At 47.1% G+C, this 25,854-nt stretch overlaps 1 protein-coding gene and 2 non-coding genes across 3 annotated transcripts in view; all 3 read right to left on the reverse strand.

Annotated features, from left to right (window-relative positions):
* The window catches only part of TCP1 (t-complex 1), a 75,948-nt gene that overhangs the window by 42,041 nt on the left and 8,053 nt on the right, over positions 1-25,854 (reverse strand). Inside the window, exons 2-4 of the mRNA XM_069769201.1 lie at positions 21,106-21,191; positions 8,750-8,878; positions 348-445 (exon numbers count right to left, since the gene is read on the reverse strand). Coding sequence (XP_069625302.1) covers positions 348-445; positions 8,750-8,878; positions 21,106-21,191 — 313 coding nt within the window. The remainder of the gene's footprint in view (positions 1-347; positions 446-8,749; positions 8,879-21,105; positions 21,192-25,854) is intronic.
* Positions 2,303-2,436, reverse strand: LOC138639853 (small nucleolar RNA SNORA29). Its single transcript, XR_011313381.1, has one exon. It is a non-coding gene; the product is annotated as a small nucleolar RNA SNORA29 (small nucleolar RNA).
* Positions 18,236-18,369, reverse strand: LOC138639855 (small nucleolar RNA SNORA29). The gene has a single exon (XR_011313383.1). It is a non-coding gene; the product is annotated as a small nucleolar RNA SNORA29 (small nucleolar RNA).

Raw genomic sequence — 25,854 nt, forward strand, 5'->3', positions numbered from 1 at the left:
CAAACGTTTTTATATATACTATGTAACTGCTTTCAATAAACTTTGGACTTTTATATTATATACCTAGTATAGCTCTTCTTTCTCCTTTTTCTATATATTGCAAATAAAGAGCCTGGGGTGGGCGTGGAAATCTACCACCAAGGACTAGAGCTGCAAGGAGTTTGTATGTTCTCCCTCCGTTCGTGTAGGTTTCCTCCAGATTCTCTGCTTTCCTACCGCACGCTAAAGACATACTGATAGGGAATTTATATTATGAGCCCCAATGGGGACAGTGATGATAATGTCTGTAAAGCACTGTGGAATTAATGGAAGTGTATAAACTATTACAATAAATAAATGCTACGCACTTGCAGGCCAGACGATAGCCACCAATAACGGATGTGGGGTGAATTTTCTGTTTCACAAGCTCATCAGCATTCTTCAGCAACTCTGCGGCAATAATTACCTAGGTACAGAAAGTTACTATGTTAAAGGCAAACAAACTTAAAAGGCACAAAAATGCATACATAAAGTGTATAACTAAGCCTACGAGGCTTCAGCAGGCTGCATTTAAATATAAAAAGTACTGTTGTGATGATAGTAGTAAGGTCAATTCTATAGACCAGGGGTGGGGATAATTTTATTTTTCTGCCAAGGGCCCTTTGGATATTTATTCCGTCATTCGGGGCCGTACAAGATGCACACCTACTCCGCCCACAAAGTATGTCCTGGAGTCAGAATGTTATCTTTCACTGCCCCCGCCTAAGCATTCAGTAGTGAATGTTGCATGCTCACAGAGAAAGGAAACTAGTGGCTGGTGGTCATCGAAAGCTGACTGCTCAAGTAATGCAGTCCACGGGAATCAGCCTGGGGGTCAGATAAAGTCATCGAGGGCAGTAAACGTCCAACGGGTCTGAGGTTCCCCACCCCTGCTGTAAATGAACGTTGTCTTGCACTGTCTCAAGCTGTGTTGCAGGGGTTTCCCAGAAAACTGCAACGAGACTTGTGACTTTTACATTTGGGAAGCTAAACACATTGGCAGTCTGGGAAAAAATATTTTGTATAGCAGTTAATATATCAGAGCCAAATTAGGTTTTCCACTACTTCGATATTTATGACCCATCCAAAGGATAGATCATCAATATCAGATCAGTGGAAGACCGTGCCAGCAGGGTGCACAGAGTGCGGAGCAGGACAATATGGCCCTGTACACTGAAGAACTACAGCTCAGCTCCTATTGAAGTGAATTAGAGCTGAACTACAGTAAACGGAGAAGCCACTCTACAGTCATGAAGCTCTGACTCCACACACTTAGAATCTGCTAACAGGTTGTCGGCCCCCAATGATCCGATATTGATGACCTATTAGAACAAGTGATCAGTATTGAAATAGTCAAGTTATTGACGACCCATTTAAACATTTGTTTAACAGCAATATTAAGTATATTAGAGTTTTGAGGATTTTTTCTTTTCTTAAAACATCACTTACTGTGCAGGATCACTAGCCTTACTGTATGAGCTGCTTTAGTTGTGGCAATTTCAATGCTATTTCCATAATATTTATTAGTCCTCCAGGAGGATGTGAACATGCAATCATGTGATCACTTACACAATACACTACATGACCTACTTATGTAGTGCAGGGTATAAAGCCTGTTAAAGGGAACCTGACACCAAGTTTGGCCGATACAAGTTACGGCCACCCCCTTTCAGAACTTGTATACAGCATTCTATAATGCAGTATATCAACCACCAACCCGACCTGTAAGAGAAGAAAAATAACTTACTTACCAGTTGGGTGGTCCGGTCCGAGGGTTGTCGTTCTTCTTGGTCTGGCGCCTCCCATCTTATGATCGCCGTCCTCCTCCTTGGTTCGTGTGGATGACGCGTCCCTACATCTACACAGGCTCCGCGGCACAGCGCTCCTGCGCAAGCTTACCTATCTGCCCTGTTGAGGACAGAGCACAGTACAGCAGTGCACAGGCGCTTTGCCTCTATGACCTTTCCCGGCGCCTGCGCACTGCAGTACTTTGCTCTGCCCTCAACAGGGCAGATAAGTAAGCTTGGGCAGGAGCGCGGTGCCGAGCAGGCTGTGAGGATGGTGCAGGGATGCATCATCCACATGAAGCAAGCAGGAGGTTAGCATCGCAAAGAGATGGGAGGTGCCAGACCAAGAAGAGCAACACCCCGTGGACCAGACCGCCCTGCAGGCAAGTATAATAAAAGTTATTTTTCTGTTCTTCCAGGTCGGGTTGAGGGTTTATATACAGCATTACGGAATGCTGTATATCAACCAAGAAAGCCATCCAGAGGTCTAGATTGCAAAAAAAATGTTCTGCTATTTCATATAGGAGAAGGCGAGACACACTTTCCCCTTCAGACGATAGCAGATTTTGCTCTTCCCCATTAGCATAGCCACTTATTCTTAGAAAAGAAGAAGTGGTACTAAAATGGGGTTATTACACAGGTATAATATAAGCCCCTGACCTATAAGATGTGAAGTCACCCATGTTTCACCACTCTCGATACACCCCTATAGACAAACAATGTCCGACTTATCAAAGCTTTTACGCCAGGATTCTGGTGTAATTTTGTTTTTCCTAAGCTTTTTACAACATTTGGGGGCAATTTCAATAGTGCAACTCTAGGTGTTCTTATCCCATGCTCGCCCAACTACAACAGACTGCAGAACTAGGGCGGGGGTGCGAAGTGAGCAGTGGCGCTCGCTATGCCACACATCTTAATCCAGCAAGGACTGAAGAAACAGGAGTGGCATCCCGCCAGCCACTTGGTCAGATGCACTAAGAGGCATGAGTCAGGAGCCAAAGCACTGCACCTCACGTGAAGATTGCCTGTCTTCATTAATAGGGACCTTAGTGAAAACCAACAGTTCTTTTTATGGCACTTTAGTCAAATGGGCTAACATATAACCAGTTTGGGGTGCTTAGGAACTCGAGTTGACAAACATTACTCTGTAGACAGCAAAAGTGAGAAAATACAGCTACAAACTGACAGTGTCCCCTGAGAGATTAAATCATACCCATCACCTGTCTGTTGCAACCATTTAAAGGGCTTGTTCGCTACTAGGGACAACCCTTTCTTAAACTAAAGGTACCTTCACACTAAACGATATCGCTAGCGATCCGTGACGTTGCAGCGTCCTCGCTAGTGATATCGTTTAGTTTGACACGCAGCAGCGATCAGAATCCTGCTGTGATGTCGTTGGTCGGGGCTAGAGGGCCAGCACTTTCTTTGGTCGCTGGATCTCCCGCTGACATCGCTGAATCGGTGTGTGTGACACCGATTCAGCGATGTCTTCACTGGTAACCAGGGTAAACATTGGGTTACTAAGCGCAGGGCCGCGCTTAGTAACCCGATGTTTACCCTGGATACCATCCTAAAAGTTAAAAAAACAAACGCTTCATACTTACCTACCGCTGTCTGTTCCCGGCGCTGTGCTTTCCTGCACTCACTGTGAGCACAGCGGCCGGAAAGCAGAGCGGTGACGTCACCGCTCTGCTTTCCGGCCGCTGTGCTCACAGTCAGTGCAGGAAAGCACAGCGCCAGGAACAGACAGCGGTAGGTAAGTATGAAGCGTTTGGTTTTTTTACTTTTACCCTGGTAACCAGGGTAAACATCGGGTTACTAAGCGCAGCCCTGCGCTTAGTAACCCGATGTTTACCCTGGTTACCGGCATCATTGGTCGCTGGAGAGCTGTCTGTGTGACAGCTCTCCAGCGACCAAACAGCGGTGACCAAACAGAGACGCTGCAGCGATCCGGATCGTTGTCTGGATCGCTGCAGCGTCGTTTAGTGTGAAGGTACCTTTAATGTTTGACACCAATAAAATAAAGCCTATACTCACCTCCCATGATGGCTCCGTTCCAGCGATGTCGGCATTCGCGGTCCTGGGGCTGTGATGCGGTGGAATCACACATGATGCATGGTGCCCAATCAGAGCTAGCGCCCCTGTCCCTGCCTTCGGACAAACTGAACATGAAGATGCCAGGTCTGCAGCTGAACCCAGACTTCCTTTTCATGCTCAGTTTGTCTGAAGGTGGGGACAGTGGCGCTAGCGCTGATTGGGCACCATGCATCATTCCACCGCATCAAAGCCCTGGAAAGAGCGAATGCCGACACCTCTGGCATGGGAGGTAAGTATAGGTTTATCTATTGTAGCCGAACATTTAGTTAAAGGTACCTTCACACAACGATATTGTTGCTTTTTGTGACGTAGCAACGATATCGTTAATGAAATCGTTATGTGTGACAGCGACCAACGATCAGGCCCCTGCTGGGAGATCGTTGGTCGCTGAGGAAAGTCCAGAACTTTATTTCGTCGCTGGACTCCTGCCGACATCGCTGGATCGGCGTGTGTGACACCGATCCAGCGATGTCTTCACTGGTAACCAGGGTAAACATCGGGTAACTAAGCGCAGGGCCGCGCTTAGTAACCCGATGTTTACCCTGGTTACCATCCTAAAAGTAAAAAAAAAAAAAAACAAACGCTACATACTTACCTACAGCTGTCTGTCCTCTGCTCTCCTCCTGCACTGGCTGTGAGCGTCGGTCAGCCGGAAAGCAGAGCGGTGACGTCACCGCTCTGCTTTCCGGCCGCTGTGCTCACAGTCAGTGCAGGAGGAGAGCAGAGCACAGCGCTGGAGGACAGACAGCGGTAGGCAAGTATGAAGCGTTTGTTTTTTTTACATTTAGGATGGTAACCAGGGTAAACATCGGGTTACTAAGCGCGGCCCTGCGCTTAGTTACCCGATGTTTACCCTGGTTACCGGCATCGTTGGTCGCTGGAGAGCTGTCTGTGTGACAGCTCTCCAGCGACCAAACAGCGACGCTGCAGTGATCCGGATCGTTGTCGGTATCGCTGCAGCGTCGCTTAATGTGAAGGGGCCTTAACCCCTTCACACCCAAGGGTAGTTTACACGTTAATGACCGGGCCAGTTTTTACAATTCTGACCACTGTCCCTTTATGAGATTCTAACTCTGGAACACGTCAACGGATCCCAGTGATTCTGACATTGTTTTCTCGTGATATATTGTACTTCATCATAGTGGTAAAATTTCTTTGATGTTACCTGCGTTTGTGATAACAGAAATTTGGCGAAACTTTTGAAAATTTCGCAATGAATTTTCATGCCCTTAAAACAGAGATATGTCACACAAAACACTTAAGTAACATTTCCCACATGTCTAATTACATCAGCACAATTTTGGAACCAAAATTTATTTTTGTTAGGGAGTTAGAAGGGTAAAAAAAAAAAATTGACCAGCGATGTCTCATTTTTTTTACCACCATTTTTTTTTTTACGGATCACATCGCATTTGAAGTCAGTTTGAGGGGTCTATACGATAGAAAATACTAAAAAGTGACACCATTCTAAAAACTGCACCCCTCAAGGTGCTCAAAACCACATTTAACATTACATTTTTTTCACAAAAAAATTACTTCAGATCCAATTTGCTTTATTTTACCAAGGGTAATAGGAGAAAAAGGACTCCAAAAGTTGTTTGGACTCCAAAAGTGCAAATTGTCCTGAGTACGCTGATACCCCAATATGTGGGGGTATAGCACTGTTTGGGCGCATGGCAGAGCTCAGAAGGGAAGGAGCACCGTTTTACTTTTTCAACGCAGAATTGGCTGGAATGCAGATCAGACGCCATGTCGTGTTTGGAGAGCCCTGATGTACCTAAACAGTGGAAACCCCCCACAAGTGACACCATTTAGGAAATTAGGCCACCTAATGAACTTATCTAGATGTGTGGTGTGCACTTTGAACCACCAATTGTTTCACTAAAGTTTATAATATAGAGCCGTGAAAATTTAAAAAAATCTATTTTCCCAAGTGTATCCAGAGAAATTGGACCTCAAAAGCTGTTGTGCAATTTGTCCCGAGTACACCGATACCCCATATGTGAGGGGAAAACCACAGTTTTGGCGCATGGCAGAGCTCGAAAGGGAAGAAGTGGCATTTTGCAATGCAGACTTTGATGGAATGGTCTGCGGGCGTCACGTTGCGATTGCAGAGCCCCGATGTACCTAAACAGTAGAAACCCCCCACAAGTGACACCATATTGGAAACTAGACCCCAAAAGAACTTATCTAGATGTGTTATGAGAACTTTGAACCCCCAAGTGTTTCACTACAGTTTATAACGCAGAGCCGTGAAAATAAAAAAATATTTTTTCCCACAAAAATGATTTTTTAGCCTCCAAATTTTTATCAAATTTATTTTCCCTAGGGTAACAGGAGAAATTGGACCGCAAAAGTTGTTGTCTAATTTGTCCTGAATACGCCGATACCCCATATGTGGGGGTAAACCACTGTTTGGGCGCAAGTCGTGGCTTGGAATGGAAGAAGTGGCGTTTTGTAATGCAGACTTTGATGGAATAATCTGTGGGCATCACGTTGCGTTTGCAGAGCCCCTGATGTGCCTAAACAGAGGAAACTCCCCAATTCTAACTCCAACCCTAACCCCAACACACCCCTAACCCAAATCCCAGCCCCAACACACCCCTAACCACAACACTAACATAACCCTAACCACACCCCTAACCCTGACACACCTCTAACCCAACCATAAACGTAATACAAACTCTAACCTGAACTCTAGCCCCAACCCTAACTTTAGCCCCAACCCTAACTTTAGCCCCAACAGTAACCCTAATGGGAAAACGGAAATAAATACATTTTTTATTTTATTATTTTTCCCTACCTAAGGGGTTGCTGAAGGGGTTTGATTTACTATTTATAGCGGCTTTTTATGTTTGGCAGCTGTCACACACTAAAAGACGCTTTTTATGGCAAAAAATACTTTTTGCGTCACCACATTTTGAGAGCTATAATTTTTCCATATATTGGCTCACAGAGTCATGTGAGGTCTTGCTTTTTTGCGGGACGAGTTGACGCTTTTATTGGTACCATTTTCGGACACATGACATTTTTTGATCGCTATTTATTCCGATTTTTGTTAGGCAGAATGAACAAAAACCAGCAATGCATGAATTTATTCTTGGGGTTAGTACGATTACAGCGATATTTCATTTATATCTTTTTTTTATGTTTTGGCGCTTTTATGCAATAAAAACTATTTTATATAAAAAAATAATTATTTTTCCATTGCTTTATTCTGAGTGCTATAACTTATTTTTTTTTTTGCTGATGACGCTGTATGGCGGCTTGTTTTTTGCGGGACAAGATGACGTTTTCAGCGGTACCATGGTTATTTATATCCGTCTTTTTGATCGCGTGTTATTCCACTTTTTGTTCAGCGGTATGATAAAGCATTGTTTCTTGCCTTTTTTTTTACGGTGTTCACTGAATGGGTTAACTAGTGGGACAGTTTTATAGATAGGGTCGTTACGGATGCGGCGATACTAAATGTGTACTTTTTTTTTTTTTTTAATTTACATAAAGAAATGTATTGGAACAATATTTTTGTTCTTTATTTAGGATTTTTTTTTTTGTTACACACATTAATTTTTTTTTTTTTTACTTTGTCCCAGGGTGGGACATCACTATATATTATCAGATCGCTGATCTGACACTTTGCAAAGCACTGTGTCAGGTCAGCGACCTGACAGGCAGTGCTGCAGGCTTGCCAACGCCTGCTCTCACCAGGCGCTTGCAAGCCACCTCCCTGCGGGACCCGGAAGGACCCCCACGGCCATCTTGGATCCGGGGCCTGCAGGGAGGAGGATGGAGGAGACGCTCGGAATAACGTGTTCCGTTGTTCCGAGAGTCTCAGGGAAGCATGCAGGGAGCCCCCTCCCTGCGTGATGCTTCCCTATGCCACCGGAACGCTGTGATAATGTTTGATTGCAGTGTTCCGGGGGTTAATGTGCCGGGAGCGGTCTCTGACTGCTCCTGGCACAGTGCCGGATGTCAGCTGTGATAATCAGCTAACACCCAGCCGCGCTCCTCCCGTGAGCACGGCTGATCGGTGATGACGTACTATCCCATCGGTGGTCATATGGGCCCAGGCCACCTCGACAAAATAGTACGTCTAATATCAGAAAGGGGTTAAACAAGAGGCTTTCCTAGTAGTTGACAACACATTTAAGAAAACAGTGTGCAGCTACAGAAAGATGGTTTACTAAATATAATGTACTAACCAAAATGCTCAGAGGGATCCCTATTGCTAGACTAAAGAATCAAACTTTCTAGCAAGTGTCAGGTTCGAACTTCCAGTGTTGTGGGATTACAGCATGCAGAACAGTATCCCGGAGCCCTCTATAGCCCACTGCACAGTGGAAGAACTCGGAACTAAACTAACATTAGCGCATCATTTTTTTAAACAGTAGATGACATAAAATCATCAGATCACTTACTGGTCTGTAACCACTTAGAAAAATGTGTATTGTTAATTTTAGTTCAAAGAGCAAAATCTTGTACTTTCACAGTGAGCGGGGCTGCAGAAGGTTGAAAGATCCCAATTCCGCTTGCTGGAATACAACGACCCGGAAATTCAGTCCCACCTTTTGCTATAAACTCAGATCCTATAATCTAGCATTAGGGGCATTTGCTTAGTTATAATTAGCAATATCAGTCTGTTCCATGAAATGAGCAACCACCCATTAATGATGGGAATTCTTTAATTCGGTTGTCTCCTCCATCTGAGAATAACAAAATATGGCAGGAAACAGTGTGACAGAGGTTGAGCCTTTCAATCACTCAACTAAGAACCGGTGATCGTTCACAACTCTGAAGCAACTCCATCCTATTTAAATACATAAAAATACAGAAAGAGTAAAACTTACAACTGAGGTTGTCCCATCTCCAACTTCATTGTCTTGTAGATCAGCAAGTTCACAGAGGACTTTAGCAGCAGGATGTTCTACTTCCAGAAGCTTTAATATCGTTGCACCATCATTTGTTATGGTGACATCCTGGAATGAAGAAACAACTATCAGAGTGGATTAACCTCTAATGACAAAATTTTTGGTTTACATAAATCAAGTGCAACATTAGTTTAGCTGCAGTTTGTTGCCGTTTCTAAGATTGTGAAATATAAATTTTCAAAAACATTTTCAGCAAAATCACGTGGGACAAGTGTCTGTTCTGTTCCGTTTAGAAGACTACCTGTAAGGTCTCCCTTCCATGTTTTTCCCACGGATATCACATATACCCTGTAGTGAAATATGTATAGGTATGGATGTATGACCAGCAGCAAATTAACATCTGTCCTAAAGGTACCTTCACATATAACGATATCGTTAACGATATCGTTGCTTTTTGTGACGTAGCAACGATATCGTTAAGGAAATCGTTATGTGTGACAGCGACCAACTATCAGGCCCCTGCTGGGAGATCGTTGGTCGCTGAACAAAGTCCAGAACTTTATTTCGTCGCTGGATCTCCCGTGGACATCGCTGGATCGGCGTGTGTGACACCGATCCAGCGATGTCTTCACTGGTAACCAGGGTAAACATCGGGTTACTAAGCGCAGGGCCGCACTTAGTAACCCGATGTTTACCCTGGTTACCAGCGTAAAAGTTAAAAAAAACAAACACTACATACTTACCTACCGCTGTCTGTCCCCGGCGCTGTGCTCTGCACTCCTCCTGTACTGGCTGTGAGCGTCGGTCAGCCGGAAAGCAGAGCGGTGACGTCACCGCTCTGCTTTCCGGCCGCTGTGCTCACAGCCAGTACAGGAGGAGTGCAGAGAAGCACAGCGCCGGGGACAGACAGCGGTAGGTAAGTATGCAGTGTTTTGTTTTTTTTTTTACTCTTACGCTGGTAACCAGGGTAAACATCGGGTTACTAAGCGCGGCCCTGCGCTTAGTAACCCGATGTTTACCCTGGTTACCCGGGGACTTCGGGATCGTTGGTCGCTGGAGAGCTATCTGTGTGACAGCTCTCCAGCGACGCTACAGCGATCCGGATCGTTGTCGGTATCGCTGCAGCGTCGCTTAATGTGAAGGGGCCTTTAGACTGCAGCTCTTTACAAAGGTCATGACTTATGTTATCCAGAGAAAAAGACAGTCTCCTAGCCTCACCCCAGGGGGGGAGGAAGGATGTCCTGAAAACACAGAATGGGAAAAACTTCACATCTCCTAGTGCCTTTGATGGGAAAACGCCAAATTGCAGCCTGACACTATGTTTACTTTGAGAAAGAAAGATTACATGAATAGTGTTCAAAGAAAGAAATAATGTATTCATTGGTAAAATAGCCAGGATCCAGGCACAAACCACAGATTAGAATATTAACCTTAGAGGCTGGTCTAGAAATCTGACCCCCGGGTTAACTCTATAAATTAGGCCTTTACACATAGAAACACTAACAGTAAGGGTACCGTCACACTATACGATTTACCTACGATCACGACCAGCGATATGACCTGGCCGTGATCGTAGGTAAATCGTAGTGTGGTCGCTGGGGAGCTGTCAGACAGACAGCTCTCCAGCGACCAACGATGCCGAGGTACCCGGGTAACCAGGGTAAACATTGGGTTACTAAGCGCAGGACCGCGCTTAGTAACCCGATGTTTACCCTGGTTACCAGCGTAAAAAAAACAAACAGCACATACTTACATTCTGGTGTCCGTCAGGTCCCTTGCCGTCTGCTTCCCGCACTCACTGACTGCCGGCCGTAAAGTGAAAGTGAAAGCACGTCACCGCTGTGCTCTGCTTTCACTTTACGGCCGGCAGTCACTGAGTGCGGGAAGCAGACGGCAAGGGACCTGACGGACACCAGAATGTAAGTATGTGCTGTTTGTTTGTTTTTTAGTTTAACGCTTGTAACCAGGGTAAACATCGGGTTACTAAGCGCGGTCCTGCGCTTAGTAACCCGATGTTTACCCTGGTTACAAGCGAACGTATCGCTAGATCGCATCGCTAGATCGGTGCCACACACACACCGATCTAGCGATGCCAGCGGGAGATCCAGCGACAAAAACAGGATTTTTGGTTGCTTACCGTAAAATCTGTTTCTTGAAGCCTCCATTGGGGGACACAGGAACCATGGGGTGTATGCTGCTGCCACTAGGAGGCTGACACTATGCAAATAAAAAAAATTAGCTCCTCCTCTGCAGTGTACACCCCACCGACTGGCATTAAACTCTTCAGTTAGTGAGAAAGCAGTAGGAGAAAGAACAAGGTTGAAAAACCATAACCACAAACTTGAGAACTGTAAACGTGAGAACAGTCAGAGAACATATAACAAAAACATTGGGAGGGTGCTGTGTCCCCCAATGGAGGCTTCAAGAAACAGATTTTACGGTAAGCAACCAAAAATCCTGTTTTCTTTATCGCCTCTCATTGGGGGACACAGGAACCATGGGACGTCCCAAAGCAGTCCCAAGGGCGGGAAAAACAGACTTCCATCAGGTCAGAGGACTCACCACTGCCGCCTGCAGGATCCTTCTGCCTAGGCTGGCGTCCGCCGATGCGTAGGTATGGACCTTGTAAAATTTGGCGAACGTGTGGATGGAAGACCAAGTTGCCGCTTTGCACAGCTGTAGGGCGGAAGCCCTGTGGTGCACCGCCCAGGAGGCGCCGACTGCCCGGGTAGAGTGAGCCTTAATCCCAGGAGGGGGCACCCTGTTCTTGACCTGGTAAGCCTCCAAGATTGCCATTCTGATCCATCGAGCAATAGTCGCTTTAGAAGCCGGCTGGCCTCTGCGCGTGCCATCAGGAATGACGAAAAAGGAATCCGTCTTCCGGAAAGTGGACGTTCTGTCCAGATAGATCCTCACAGCCCTGACAAGATCCAGCTTGTTCAATGATCGCTCCAGAGGATGAGTCGGAGCTGGACAAAAGGAAGGTAGAACGATGTCCTCGTTGAGGTGGAAGGTGGAAACCACCTTAGGAAGAAAAGAAGGTGGGGGCCGGAAGACCACCTTGTCCTGGTGAATGACCAAAAACGGAGGACGGCAAGACAGGGCCGCCAGCTCGGAAACGCGGCGAATGGACGTGATGGCCACAAGAAAGGCTACCTTCCATGATAAAGCTGATAGAGGAATCTCCCTAAGAGGTTCAAAGGGAGAAACCTTCAGAACGTCCAGTACCAGGTTTAGGTCCCATGCCTCCACAGGGGCCCTGTACGGCGGGACGACGTGGGCTACCCCCTGAAAGAAGGTCTTAACCTGTGGCCGAGAGGCCAAGGTCTTCTGAAAGAGGATGGAAAGCGTAGCGACCTGACCCTTCAGAGAACTAAGAGCCAGGCCCGAATCCAGTCCTGCCTGAAGGAAGGCCAAAAGAGAAGGCAGGGAAAAAACCATAGGCGGAAGGCGGTTGGACTCGCACCACCGGAAGTAGGCCTTCCAGGTGCGGTAGTAGATCCTGGAAGACGAAGGCTTCCGAGCCTGAATCATGGTGTGAATCACCCGGTCCGAAAGGCCCGACGCTCTCAGAACCGCGGTCTCAACAGCCACGCCGTTAAACTGAGCGACCGAGAATTCGGGTGGCAGATCGGACCCTGGGACAGCAGATCGGGCCTGTCTGGAAGGCGCCAGGGGGCGTCCGCGAGAAGGTTGACGAGCTCCGCGAACCAAGCTCTCCTGGGCCAATCCGGGGCGATCAGGATGACCGGCACCCCTTCCGCTTTGATCTTCTTCAACAGTTTGGGAAGTAATGGAAGGGGTGGGAACAGGTAGGGCAGCTCGAACTGTGACCAAGGAATGGCCAGAGCATCGACGCCCACTGCGAGAGGATCGCGGGACCTGGAGACGAACTGCGGAACCTTCCTGTTGACTCGGGACACCGTGAGATCCACATCCGGAGTTCCCCATCGAAGACAAATCTGATGGAAGACCTCCGGATGTAAGGACCATTCCCCTGCCGCGAGGCCCTCGCGGCTGAGGAAGTCGGCGGCCCAGTTTTCCACGCCGGGGATATGCACCGCGGATATCACCGGAACCGTTGCCTCTGCCCAAAGGAGGATCTTGGATACCTCGGCAAGGGCCAAGGAGCTCCGAGTCCCCCCCTGATGGTTGACATATGCCACAGCCGTGGCGTTGTCCGTCTGGATCCGGACTGGAAGGCCCCTGAGAATCCTTTCCCAGTGGCGGAGGGACAGGAAGATGGCCCGAATTTCGAGGACGTTGATCGGCAGAGAAGACTCCTGCAGCGACCAGCGGCCCTGGACCGTCAGGTGGCGAAAAACCGCACCCCAGCCGAGCAGGCTGGCGTCCGTTGTCACCACCTGCCAGTGAACTGGAAGGAAGGACCTGCCCTGGGAGATGAGAGGTGACGTCAGCCACCAGTTGAGAGACCGCCTGACCCGAAAGGAGAGTTTGATCTGTCGATCCAGGGAGAAGACCGACCTGTCCCACTGAGACAGAATGGCTTGCTGAAGGGGTAGCTACCATCCTCCCCAGAACCTTCATGGCCGAACGGAGGGAGGGAGGACGAGGACCCTGGAGCAAGCGTATGTCTTGACAGAGAGTGGATCTCTTGTCTGTGGGAAGGAAGACTCTGCTCTGACGAGTATCGAAAAGCATGCCCAGAAAGATGATGCGCTGAGAAGGAATAAGGCAGGACTTCTTCCGGTTTACCAGCCACCCGAAACGGGCTAAGGTGTCGAGAACAATGGACAGGCTTTCGTGGGCCTGAGCGAAGGACGGAGCCTTGATGAGGATGTCGTCGAGATATGGAAATAGGACCAGGCCTCTGACTCTCAAGATGGCCATCAGCGCCGCCATGATTTTCGTGAACACTCTTGGCGCGGTTGCGAGACCGAACGGCAGGGCGACGAACTGAAAATGGTCTCGTTGCACTGCAAAGCGCAGGAAACGGTGATGTCCGGGAAATATCGGGACATGGAGGTAGGCGTCCTGGATATCTATTGAGCATAGAAACTCCTGAGCCTCCATGGAAGCAATTACTGAACGAAGGGATTCCATCCTGAAGTGTCTCAGGCGAACTCTCCTGTTCAGCAATTTGAGGTCCAGAATGGGGCGAACTTTGCCGTCTTTTTTCGGTACCACAAAAAGATTCGAGTAGAAACCCGTGAAGCGTTCTTTTTCTGGGACGGGAACGATTACCCCGGATTTGAGCAGAGAAGCGATGGCTGAGAAGAAGCCCGGAACTAGAGCGGGGTCTCTTGGAGGACGGGATTGGAAGAAACGATCCCGAGGTTGGGAAGCGAACTCTATTTTGTATCCCGAGGATACAACTTCCCTGACCCATGCGTCCTCTACTGCGGAAATCCAGACGTCCCTGAAAAGGAGAAGACGGCCGCCCAATCTGGGAGTTGGGCTGGAGTCTTGCCGAGAGTCATGCCGAGGTGGATCTTCCAGTCCTGGGCCTGGAGGATCTACCCTGGGAGAAACGAGGACGCCAGGACGGAGTGGGCCTAAAGGACACCGCCTTCTTCTCTTGACGTGCCTGTGGCCTCTGTTGCTGCTGGGAAAGGGAGTTTGACGCAGCGAAGCGACGAAAAGGCCGAAAAGAACGAAACTGTCGTCTAGGGGGAGGGCGACGAGGCTTAGCCTGAGGGAGAAGAGAACTTGTACCCCCGGTGGCGTCCTTAATTATTTGGTCCAGCTGGGAACCAAAGAGACGAGAGCCCTGGAAGGGCAGACTAGTGAGGGACTTTTTGGAGGACAAGTCCGCCTGCCAGGCCTTGAGCCAAACGGTCCGGCGGATGGCAACGGCATTGCTGGAAGCTTGAGCCGCACAAGACGCGGCATCCAGGGAGGCGGAAACCAGGTATTCACCAGCATGGGAAATCTGGTTGGCAAGTTCCGCTAATTGCGCGGGAGGCGCCCCATCCAGGATACCCCGCCGAAGATCCTTGGCCCATTTTGAGATGGATTTTGAAGCCCAAGTGGACGCAAAAGCTGGACATAGAGCCGCTGAAGCCGCTTCAAAAGCAGATTTCGCGAAGGATTCTATAACTCTATCGTTAGAATCCTTCAGAGATGCTCCGCCGGACAGAGGAAGCACCGTGTTGGTGGACAGCCTGGAAACAGGGGGGGTCCACCGAGGGAGATGCTGTCCAATTGGCGGTAAGTTCTGGAGGAAAAGGATATAATACACCCAGGCGTTTTCCCCTCTGAAAACGCCTAGTGGGGTTCTCTCTCTCTCTGGACACGATTTCCTCGAATTCAGGATGAGGAGCGAAAAATTTTGAAGGTGGTTTGGCCCGTCTGAACGAAACCGCCTGATCTGCGGGTTCCGTAGAGGGATCCTTGATGCCACATGTTTGGTTTATTGCCCCAATGAGGTTCTGAACTGTCTCACTCATGGTGGCGATTTGGTGAGGATCCAGCTCCGAAGCATCCTCCGAAGGCGCATCAGATAATGTTTCGCCTGACTCAGGGGAGGAGGATCGGTGGGACACCAACCGCGGGGGAGGGCCGAGCGGCGAGATGGAGCGCGAAGAGGACTCAGACCGACGTTCCTGTCTGGACCTTTTATGGCTTATCAAGGAGGGTTCGGGCGGCGGTTCCTGCGACCCGCTGGCCACTGCAGGGGTCTGCAGGGGTAACCGATCCAGCGCGGACACTAGAGTTTGAGATACCCGTGTTAAATCGGCCACCGATTGTGACAGAGAGGCGGCCCAGCCTGGGATGGGGGGGATCACTCTCGGGCGGAACAGCCGGGGGATCCTGGGCGGTGGGAACAATCGGGTTGCTGCAGGACTGACACAGCGGGGAGGACTGACCTGAGGGAAGTTTGCTGTTACAGGACGAACATGCAAAGTACGTGACTAAGGCAGAAGATGAAGAGGTAGGGGGACGAGAGCGGCCCCCTTTAGAGGTAGACATTTTTAGGGACCCTGAAGATGCCAGTGGGTTAGGGGACAGTGGGCAGAGGGGGGTGTCAGTCTGCAGTGCAGCTACTCACGGACCCGGTCCTGGAAGATGTCCCACTTGTCCTCGGCGGAGAACTTCCCTGAGGTGCTGATTCTGCGATGCTGAGCCACAGAAGATGCGAGTGCTGCTGCTGTGAGAAGCGGTGCACACCGGCCGAGGGACCCACGAGGAAGGGGGTGGAGCCAGACGCAGAGGCGCCGGTGGGCAGGGCGCAGTATGTCGGGCGGGAAAGAAGCCCGCCCGCAGAACCGGAAGTGAGGAGCCGAGAAACCGGAAGTAGGCCCCGGCATAAGCCGGGACCTAAATTAGAGACCGGCGCCGCCGGAGAAGGGAACCGCGGCGCCGGAGCAGTGCGCCGCAGAGTCTGAGAAGAGCGGCAGTCTGCCAAGGCTGTCCGAACGGAACTGGCGGGGTCGCGGCGCCAGAGGTAGGCCCCGGCAGAAGCCGGGACCTAAATTAGAGGCCGGCGCCGCCGGAAAATCGCGGCGCCGGAGCGTCGCCAGAGAATCGCGGTGCCGGAGCGCCGCCTGAGAATAGCGGCGCCGGAGCGCCGCTGGAGAATGGCGGCGTCGGAGCGCCGCAGAAAGTAAGTGGCACGGCATCCTGCCAAGGACGCCGTGCAGACACAGGACGCCGTGCAGACACAGGACGCATTGAGGCCCCCGGGCAGTGAGACCGCAGGGGGAAGCGGCGCAGCAGCCTGCCAGGCTGTGACTCTGTAAGGGGCTGTGCGGCTGCAGGGAAAGAACTGCGGCCGCTAAGGAAGAAGAGCTTATGGCTGTCCCTGGGATCCCAAATAAACGCCATGAGGGGAGACAGGGGGACATCTGGAGAAAAGATCCCGGGGGAATGGAGGGGAAATACTCACCTAAACATCCCACGCCGTTACTAACCTGAGGGGAATGAGACGTCACGGAGCTGTGATGGACGTCCTCGTCTCCTCCAACCGACAGGCTCTGGTAGGCGAGTGGGTGGGGGACGGAGCCAGGACCGGACTTCTGAGCACGCTTCTGTGCTAGGATCTTGGTCCTGGAGAGGGATCTATGAGGATACGGGGTGGCAGTACACGCCGTACTCATAGTCCGTATTGTGGGACTACAGGTGTGACTGCTCACCCTGTATCCCTCTGGAAAAAAACCTGAAAAGAAACGACGCACATTGAGGTAGATAAGGGTCTAATGAAAGACCCGTGTCCACCTCCTACTGACACTAAGCTAAACTGAAGAGTTTAATGCCAGTCGGTGGGGTGTACACTGCAGAGGAGGAGCTAATTTTTTTATTTGCATAGTGTCAGCCTCCTAGTGGCAGCAGCATACACCCCATGGTTCCTGTGTCCCCCAATGAGAGGCGATAAAGAAAGAAAGTTCTAAACTATCTGCTACGACGTACGATTCTCAGCAGGATCCCTGATCGCTGCTGCGTGTCAGACACAGCGATATCGTAACGATATCGCTGGAACGTCACGAATCGTACCGTCGTAGCGATCGAAATGGCAGTGTGTGACGGTACCCTAAGGGCAGCCAAGCAGATGTGATCCATTCCTTATCTCCCCCTCCCTTGGAGGCAGAATACCAGACTGCAAGGTTCGATATTTCAGTAAGTTTACTCCCTTTTATTTTATAACCGTTTTGCACATTTGTATGTCACCTTTTATTTCCATATTTTTATATACTTATTTTAAAGCACTTTACCTTTCTATTAAAGCTTAAAATTTTAATAAGTTTGAACCTTGTATGCTCTAAAGCAGTGTTTCCCAACTCCGGTCCTCAAGAGCCACCAACAGGTCATATATTCGGGATTGCACAGGTAATGCCTTTGCAGGTAATGTAATTGTCACCTGGGCAATACTAAGGAAATCCTAAAAACATGACCTGTTGGTGGCTCTTGAGGACCGGAGTTGGGGAACGCTGCTCTAAAGAATCCATAGCCTTAGAGTGTGTGACCCTGCTGATTGGCAGACAGTAGTAGTATTTCTGGGACTCATCAGCCGTGTGTTCGGCGAGTGGTGGCGTGTATGAGCGGGGTGTGTGGACTGTGTCGGGGTGTGAATTATGCTCCCACTGCAGCATAGGACAGAAGTTGAATGCTGGACTGAGGGAGAGGCTATAGATTAACCCTTGCAGGCGCAACCCCGAGTCCCATGCTGAGAAGCAGGTACGTGACATACCCATTATAACCTATGGTGCTATGCACATTTGTGTTTTGACACAGAATAAGCATTGGTGCAAAACACGTGCAAGCATGTGTTTTTCTCCCAGCAACACAGATGATAATGGCTAATACAAGCCTATGGGTCCGTGAAAAACACGCACATCCGTGTCTGTGTAGAACATTGCAAAGTATAGGAGAAGCTTTGGAATTTCTTTTTTTATCCGTACTGCAAAAACACATAACTCGGGACACACTGATGGAAAAAACTGAGGCCCCGATACAGGTTCTCCACATATGTGGTTTATACGGATGCATAAAGGAGGCCTTGTGTAAAGGACAATGTTTTGCTATTCCATATAGGAGAAGGCGAGAGACACTTTCCCCTTCAGACGATAGCAGAGGTTGCTGTTCCCCATTAGCATAGCCACTTATTCTGACAACAAAAGAAGTGGTACTAAAATGGGGGTCATTATACAGGTATAATCCAAGCATCTGACCAATTTAAAGGGATTGATTAGGTAAAAACTCTGCAATCTAGTGCAGAATCTGCCTTAAATAAGAAGCATGCTACTCATTTTTTCTATGAGCCTACCAGAAATAGCCAAGTACAGGATTCGACCATTGCTCAATTCACACAGGTGTCAGCAGAGCCCAGTTCTCAGGTTCGGTGAAGGGTAGGAAGTTATCCACTGTCCTGTGGATGGGAGAATCTCCAATCTTGGCACCTCTTTAACCATTTAAGGGAGAGAGCAGTTTTTCCGATTGTGCTCTCGCTTTTTTATTTCCTTTTTCCAAGAATCATAACTTTTTCACATTTCAACCACATAGCTATTAAATTGTAGTTCTAAATTACACCATTCATATAATGTACTGGAAAAATTTCCAAATAAGGTGTAAGTGGAAAAAAACCCAAACCAATACAATCCTTCATTTGTTGGTGTGGGATTCATTGTGCAGTAAAAATGACCTGGAAATATGATTCTCCTGGTCAGGACGATAAGATCAATATCAAAATTGCGTAATTTTTATTTAAGTGGTGAAAAAAAATTCTGATGGTTTTAATGCTACTATTTTGGGGTGAATTCAATATTTTGATAGCTTATCATTGCAGTTTTGGAGGAGCTATAACGACCAAAAAAAAAAGCAATTCTGGATTTTTTTTTTTCTGTTTACGTTTACTAATAAAGTTATATTTTGATTTATCATACATTTATGGACAAAGTCATGCCACATCTGTATTTTTCATATTTTGTTAAACTATGTTAAATGGGGGAATTAGAATTTTTAAATATATTTTTGAAAAAAAAGGTTTCTACTTCTTAATATACTTGTTAATCCTGAGTGGACTTGAACCTGAGATCATCCGATCGCTTGTACTATACCACAGCACTGCTGTACATAACAGATCATAATCTCTTATGAACACCAGCCAGAATTTGGCGTTCACAGGAATGCCGCCATGACAGGCAAGAGGATCTTCAGATAATCCCCAGCTGTCAACGCAGCCCATTGGCACCCTGTGAATGTATCACAGGGGTGCCAATGAGCAGTTAGAACAATGCGCCATGGTGGAAGAGCACTGTTAATACCACTGGCAGGGAATGGCAGCTGCATTTAACAGGTTACCAGCTACAGGTGGACCTCTGCTCCACTCATGATTGTTAGAGGTAGATAACAGCTGACTAACAGCCATTATTTGCCAGGAACCGAGGCAGACAGCTCCTGAGCCCTCTCCACTAGTGATGAGCGAGTGCGTCGTTACTCCAGATTTCTGAGCATGCTTGGGTGTTCTCCGAGTATCTTGGGCGTGCTTGTAGATTATGTTTGTGTCCCCACAGCTGCATGATTTGCGGCTGTTAGACAACCTGAATACATGTGGAGATTCCCTAACAGACAGGCAATCCCTGCATGTGTTCAGGTTGTCTAACAGCCGCAAATCATGCAGCTGCGGAGACACAAACATAATCTACAAGCACGCCCAAGATACTCGGAGAACACCAAGGCATGCTCAGAAAACTCGAGTAACGAGCACACTCGCTCATCACTACTCTCCAATCATCTTCTGCGGCTACGTTCTGTACATGTATGGGACTGGTCATTAAGGGGTTACAGCTTAGCTGACTATTCCACAAGGCTCTCTGCGGTGCGGCTGAGTTTGCTTTGCTATACTGTGTAGCTGTAGAGTGCCTGGTATAGAGCGAACACTTCTCTTAATGAAATCTACCGGCCTGTGACAGACAAAAGACAACCCGTAGATCAGGAACAGAAATTTTACTAAACTTAGAAGAAATCTGTCAGTAGGCCTTCATCCCACAAACTATTTATATGCTCATGAAACTCTTTCAAAGGCAAGTCCAACAATAACTACATGGCCAGTCCGTTCCTCCGTCACTGAGAAATCAGGGTTTAAATTGATATGCAAATGAGCTGTAGATCTGAAGCCTCTGTCACTAGAGCTCTATTCCCCACCTGCTTGACTGCTAGCCTCCCAGCTATGAGGCTTCAGGTAAAGGAGAAGGCGCTGGGTGGAGAATAGAGCTGTAGTGACAGAGGCTTGAGATCTACCACAGTCCTTCAGCCTAATTTGCATATCAAATCAATCACAGCTTTCTCAGAGATGAGAAAGGGACTGGACATGGAAAGGTATTGCTGGTCTTGTCTTTGAAAAGCTACATGCAGATATAGTTTGAGGAGTGAAATCTTGAAGTCATCAGGTTTTTGCTACTCAGGCATCATCATAGGCAGAAATCCCAATTCCAGCGATGTGTCATTTGCTAGGCTACTTGCTGCAGTTTTGATTACATCCCTGTTTTATCTGCTGCAGTTCCCTAAATACTTCTCACTGTAAAACCCTGCCCACACCAAAGATTAGCAGCTTTCTGTGTACACTGTGCATAGGCAGAAAGCTGCCAATCAGAGGGGGGAGCGGGGTAATACAGAGCTCACGAATATGGTCGACTACATGGCAGCAGGTTTACTAGTCCTCTAGTAAAATCCCTGCTGATAAAACTGATTTAATTAAAACTACAACAAGCAGCGCAGTAAGTGCCATCCCTAGAATCAGAGTCTCTCTACATCATGCTGCTCACAGATCAGGTGGCAAAAAAACCTGGTGAGATTCCCTGTACGTCTATGTAATACGGTGTTCTAAAGGCAAGCCTATACATAGGGTAATGTTGTTTGTAATCAAGTTGTGTACTTACTCCAATATCATCCACTAACATCTTATCCAGGCCAACAGGACCAAGTGAGCTTTTCACAATATTCGCAATGGATGCTGCTGCCATCACTGAAAGAAAGAATTACAGATGTAAAGATGCCTCAACATGTTGCGTACCCATGCGGTTGGCAGGCACGTCAAAACGCCGCATGCAGACAAATCCGCACACAACGCATGTCCCTGCGTACCCAATGTTAATGATAGGTACGCAGGATGCATGCAGAAGTAGGCGGAGCTTAAGGGAGGAAGTACGCAGCCATGCGCAGACCAGCCAAAAAAAAAAAAAAAAAGTGTGAACCCGGCCTTACAGGGAACATGTCACCAGTTTTTTTCTTTCCAAACTAACCTATGGCCACCACCTTTCAGTCCTACGTGATAGCATTCTATAAAATTGCACAAATACCCTGCAGGCAAAATAATAAAAAATACCTTTTATTATGTACATAGGAATATAAAGTAGTGGCACTCACCAGTCCTTTAAATTTCAATGTCTTTACTTAGAAAAACAGGTTTAAAACTGGCTGGTCATCCAAGGGCCAAGTAGAAGTGCAGGAAAGGGCATAAAGATCGTCGTCCAGCACATGTGCTCCTTCACTCTCTGCAGCCAGTCTTAAACAGGTCTTCCCGAATACAGACATTGGATTTTAAAGGACCTCACTGGGTGAGTGCTACTAGTTTTTCTTCCTGAACAGAGGACAAAACGGAGTAAAAATGTCCAGGAAATAATAAAAGATATAAATTTATTCAAAGTACAAATAACATAAACCATGTAGTGCATAATAAATCAGTTTACACAAGGTTTTTAAGAGAAAAGAGATCAGGTGGAGAATGGCAAGACGTCAATATTGCATGAAAAATAGGGTATTTACCTCCTCATAGTAGGAAAATGCATAGTGCATGTGTAAACCTATGGGTTATAGTGGTGACATGGGGGAAGGAAAGTGTGGCAGGACTCCATATAATATCAGTGCTTGGAGTCAAAAGGACTCCCGAGAGCCCACCCCAAATATCACTATAAACTCTTACCCTTCATGAGATGCAAAGGAGACACGCCAGTAGCCCCAACACGTTTCGCGTCGGCTTAGTCAGGGGGCCGTGCTGGAAAGACCTGCCAGTCTTAAACATGTTTTTCTGAATAAGGACATTGGATTGTAAAGGACAGGTGAGTGCCACTATTTTTCCTTCCTATATACAAGTTTGCATCTTATTTTGTGAGCACCCAGTACCTGCAGGCTTGACTGCTAAGTCCAAAGTTTGGTTTAAGGACAAGTTCACACACAATGGTTGAATGGTGCCAGCTTTCGCTTTGTTTTAGTTTCCGCAATTTTTGAGACCTTTTATTATACTCAGAGTGCAGCGCCTTCTGGCCCACTGTTTAACACCTGAAATTAACCCCTTTCTGACCTCGGACGGGATAGTACGTCCGAGGTCAGAAGCCCGCTTTGAAGCGGGCTCCGGCGGTGAGCCCGCATCAAAGCCGGGACATGTCAGTTGTTTTGAACAGCTGACATGTGCCCGTAATAGGCGCGGGCAGAATCGCAATCTGCCCGCGCCTATTAACTAGTTAAATGCCGCTGTCAAATGCAGACAGCGGCATTTAACTACCGCTTCCGGCCAGAAATGACGGCATCGCCGACCCCCGTCACATGATCGGAGGTTGGCGATGCTTCAGTATTGTAACCATAGAGGTCCTTGAGACCTCCATGGTTACTGATCCCCGGCAGCTGTGAGCGCCACCCTGTGGTCGGCGCTCACAGCACACCTGATTTTCTGCTACATAGCAGCGAACATCAGATCGCTGCTATGTAGCAGAGCCGATCGTGCTGTGCCTGCTTCTAACCTCCCATGGAGGCTATTGAAGCATGGCAAAAGTTAAAAACAAAAAGTAAAAAAAAAGTGAAAAAAAAAAAAATATAAAAGTTTAAATCACCCCCCTTTCGCCCCAATCAAAATAAATCAATAAAAAAACAAAACAAATCTACACATATTTGGTATCGCCGCGTTCAGAATCACCCGATCTATCAATTAAAAAAAAAGCATTAACCTGATCACTAAACGGCGTAGCGAGAAAAATTTCAAACGCCAGAATTACGTTTTTTTGGTCGCCGCGACATTGCATTAAAATGCAATAACGGGCGATCCAAAGAACGTATCTGCACCAAAATGCTATAATTAAAAACATCATCTCGGCACGCAAAAAATAAGCCCTCAACCGACCCCAGATCATGAGGTCGTTGTCGGTATCGCTGCAGCGTCGCTTAGTGTGACGGTACCTTTAGTCAAGCTTCTTATTTAGATTCTCTGTCCCGATGGTGCTAGATAACGGAAGGTGATAAATAATAGACAGTTATCCAGAGGACACCGTCCCGGCCGGTGACTGGCGTGTTCCCTGGAGAGTATAAGGCGCCGTGCACTGGCAGTAGTGGCTCAATCTGAAGGATGGAGCCGGCAAGGCGCAGTGTGACTGCAGGACCTTGCGTGACGTCACTAACACATCATAACTTAACGTGACCGGCTACAGTGCGCACACAGAAGCACACTATCCTACGCGTTTCGGAGTCTGATTCCTTCCTCAGGGATGGTTCGGTGTGCATAGAGAGTGCCTTTTATATCATGCCGGATCTATTGCTGTTCAATTATTAATTGAAAGCAAACAGTTCTATTTCACTATTTAAGCCGTTAGGTGCCAAGGTGTTCATCTCAAATATGCATTTAGTTTCTACACGAGAGATTTGGTGAATGAAATTGCCCCCATGCCAGTCTTTTTTAACTATTTTAAGTCCAGTAACTATGATGTCCTTTAATGAACTTCCATGTTTTGCAAAATGCTGGGCTAGAGGATGGCCCATAAACTTGTTGCTAATGTTCTGCAAGTGTTCTCCAATCCTCACATGCGTTGGGCGTATGGTCCGGCCTAAAAATAAATTTTCCGCAAGGACAAGTTAAGCCATATATTATGCCTTTAGTGGAACAGGTGATAAAGTCTTTAATATTAATTGTCGATGATTGATTAGAGATTGAAGTCTGTTTGTTAGTACCCAGTTTTTTCCATGGTAAGCATTTTTTGCAAGGAAAAAAACCATTGGGGTGTTGTGGTAAAAGGGAATTTCTCATCTTGAGAGGTCTACAGATCGTAGGAGCCATTATATTTCCCAGGTTGTTTGCCTTTTTATAAACAAATCTCGGACGCATTGGTAATAATTCTCCAATTACCTTGTCCTCCTTCAGGATATTCCAATGTTTACTGTTAGAGTTATATTGTTATAATTGGAATTTCACTATTTTCCCATTTTTTACTACTATTCTCTTTTTTGTCCTTCTGCATCAACAATTTTTCTCGTGGATATCCTCCAACCTGCCTTTTGGTTTCTATAAGAAATTGCTTATCATATCCCTTAAGTTCAAATCTCTCCACTAAAAAGTCTGCTTCTGTATTATAGTCCTCTGGCCTAGAGCAATTCCTATGAGCTCTTATAAATTGGCTCTTCGGAAGATTAAGGAGCCAACTTGGAAGATGGCAGCTGTCTAGGGCAATATAATTATTAGAGTCGGTAGGCTTGTGATATATCTGAGTCTGAATTCTGCTATTCTCTACCACAATTTTTAAAACTAAAAAATGTATTTCTTTATTGCTGGTCGTTGCATTAAACTTTAAAAAATAATCATTTTTATTTAAATCATGAATAAAATTACTTAATAAAATGGGACCACCTGACCATATGAATACTATGTCATCAATAAACCTCTGCCATAGGACCAGGCCCGTCGGCAACGCCCCCCCACGGAAAATTGTTTCCTCTTCCCATTTCCCGACGTATAGGTTTGCATAACTGGGGGCAAACCTGGTACCCATGGCAGTTCCGCACTCCTGGGAGTAGTAGTGCGTCCCAAATTTAAAATAATTATGCGTTAATATAAAATCTATACAGTCTATAATGAAGGAGGTTTGATCTTCTGGTGTCTGACTATCCTTAGACATGAAGTGCTTTACTGCTTCACATCCTTTTTTGTGTTCAATTACGGTGTATAGGGAAGTAATAGCTAGAGTTCCTATTATATAATGTTCTTCCCATGGTATATTTTGTAGAATATTTAAAATATGTGAACTGTCCTTCAAGTAGGACGGAAGTTTAAGGCATAGTTTTTGTAGATAATCCACAAATCTAGAAAGATTAGATGTAAGACCACCTATGGCAGAAATTATTGGTCTGCCGGGTGGATGTATGGGGTCTTGCACTTTTGCACACTATGCACTTTTGGTAAATAATAGAAATATGGGACTCTGGGATGAGTGGTATTAATGAAGTCAAGTTCGTTTTTGTTTAAGAACCCCTTCTGAAAACCTATTTTGATTAAATGTTGCATCTCCTCAAGATAATGAGCTGATGGATCTACCATAAGTTCTCTATAAGTACGGGTGTCACTTAATAAGCGTAAGGATTCTTTATTGTTATCAGTAGTGGTCAGAACAACTATCCCACCGCCTTTGAGGTACCTTCACACTGAGCAACTTTACAACGAGATCGACAAAGATCCGTGACGTTGCAGCGTCCTGTATAGCGATCTCGTTGCGTTTGACACGCAGCAGCGATCAGGATCCCGCTGTGCCATCGCTGGTCGGAGCTAGAAGTCCGGAACTTTATTTGGTCGTCAGGTCGGCGTGATTCGTCATGTTTGACAGCAAAAGCAACGATGCCTGCAATGTTTTTTCACAGAGTTAACAACCAGCGAG

Source organism: Ranitomeya imitator, chromosome 5 (genome assembly GCF_032444005.1).
Source record: "Ranitomeya imitator isolate aRanImi1 chromosome 5, aRanImi1.pri, whole genome shotgun sequence".
Taxonomy (NCBI): Eukaryota; Metazoa; Chordata; class Amphibia; order Anura; family Dendrobatidae; genus Ranitomeya; species Ranitomeya imitator.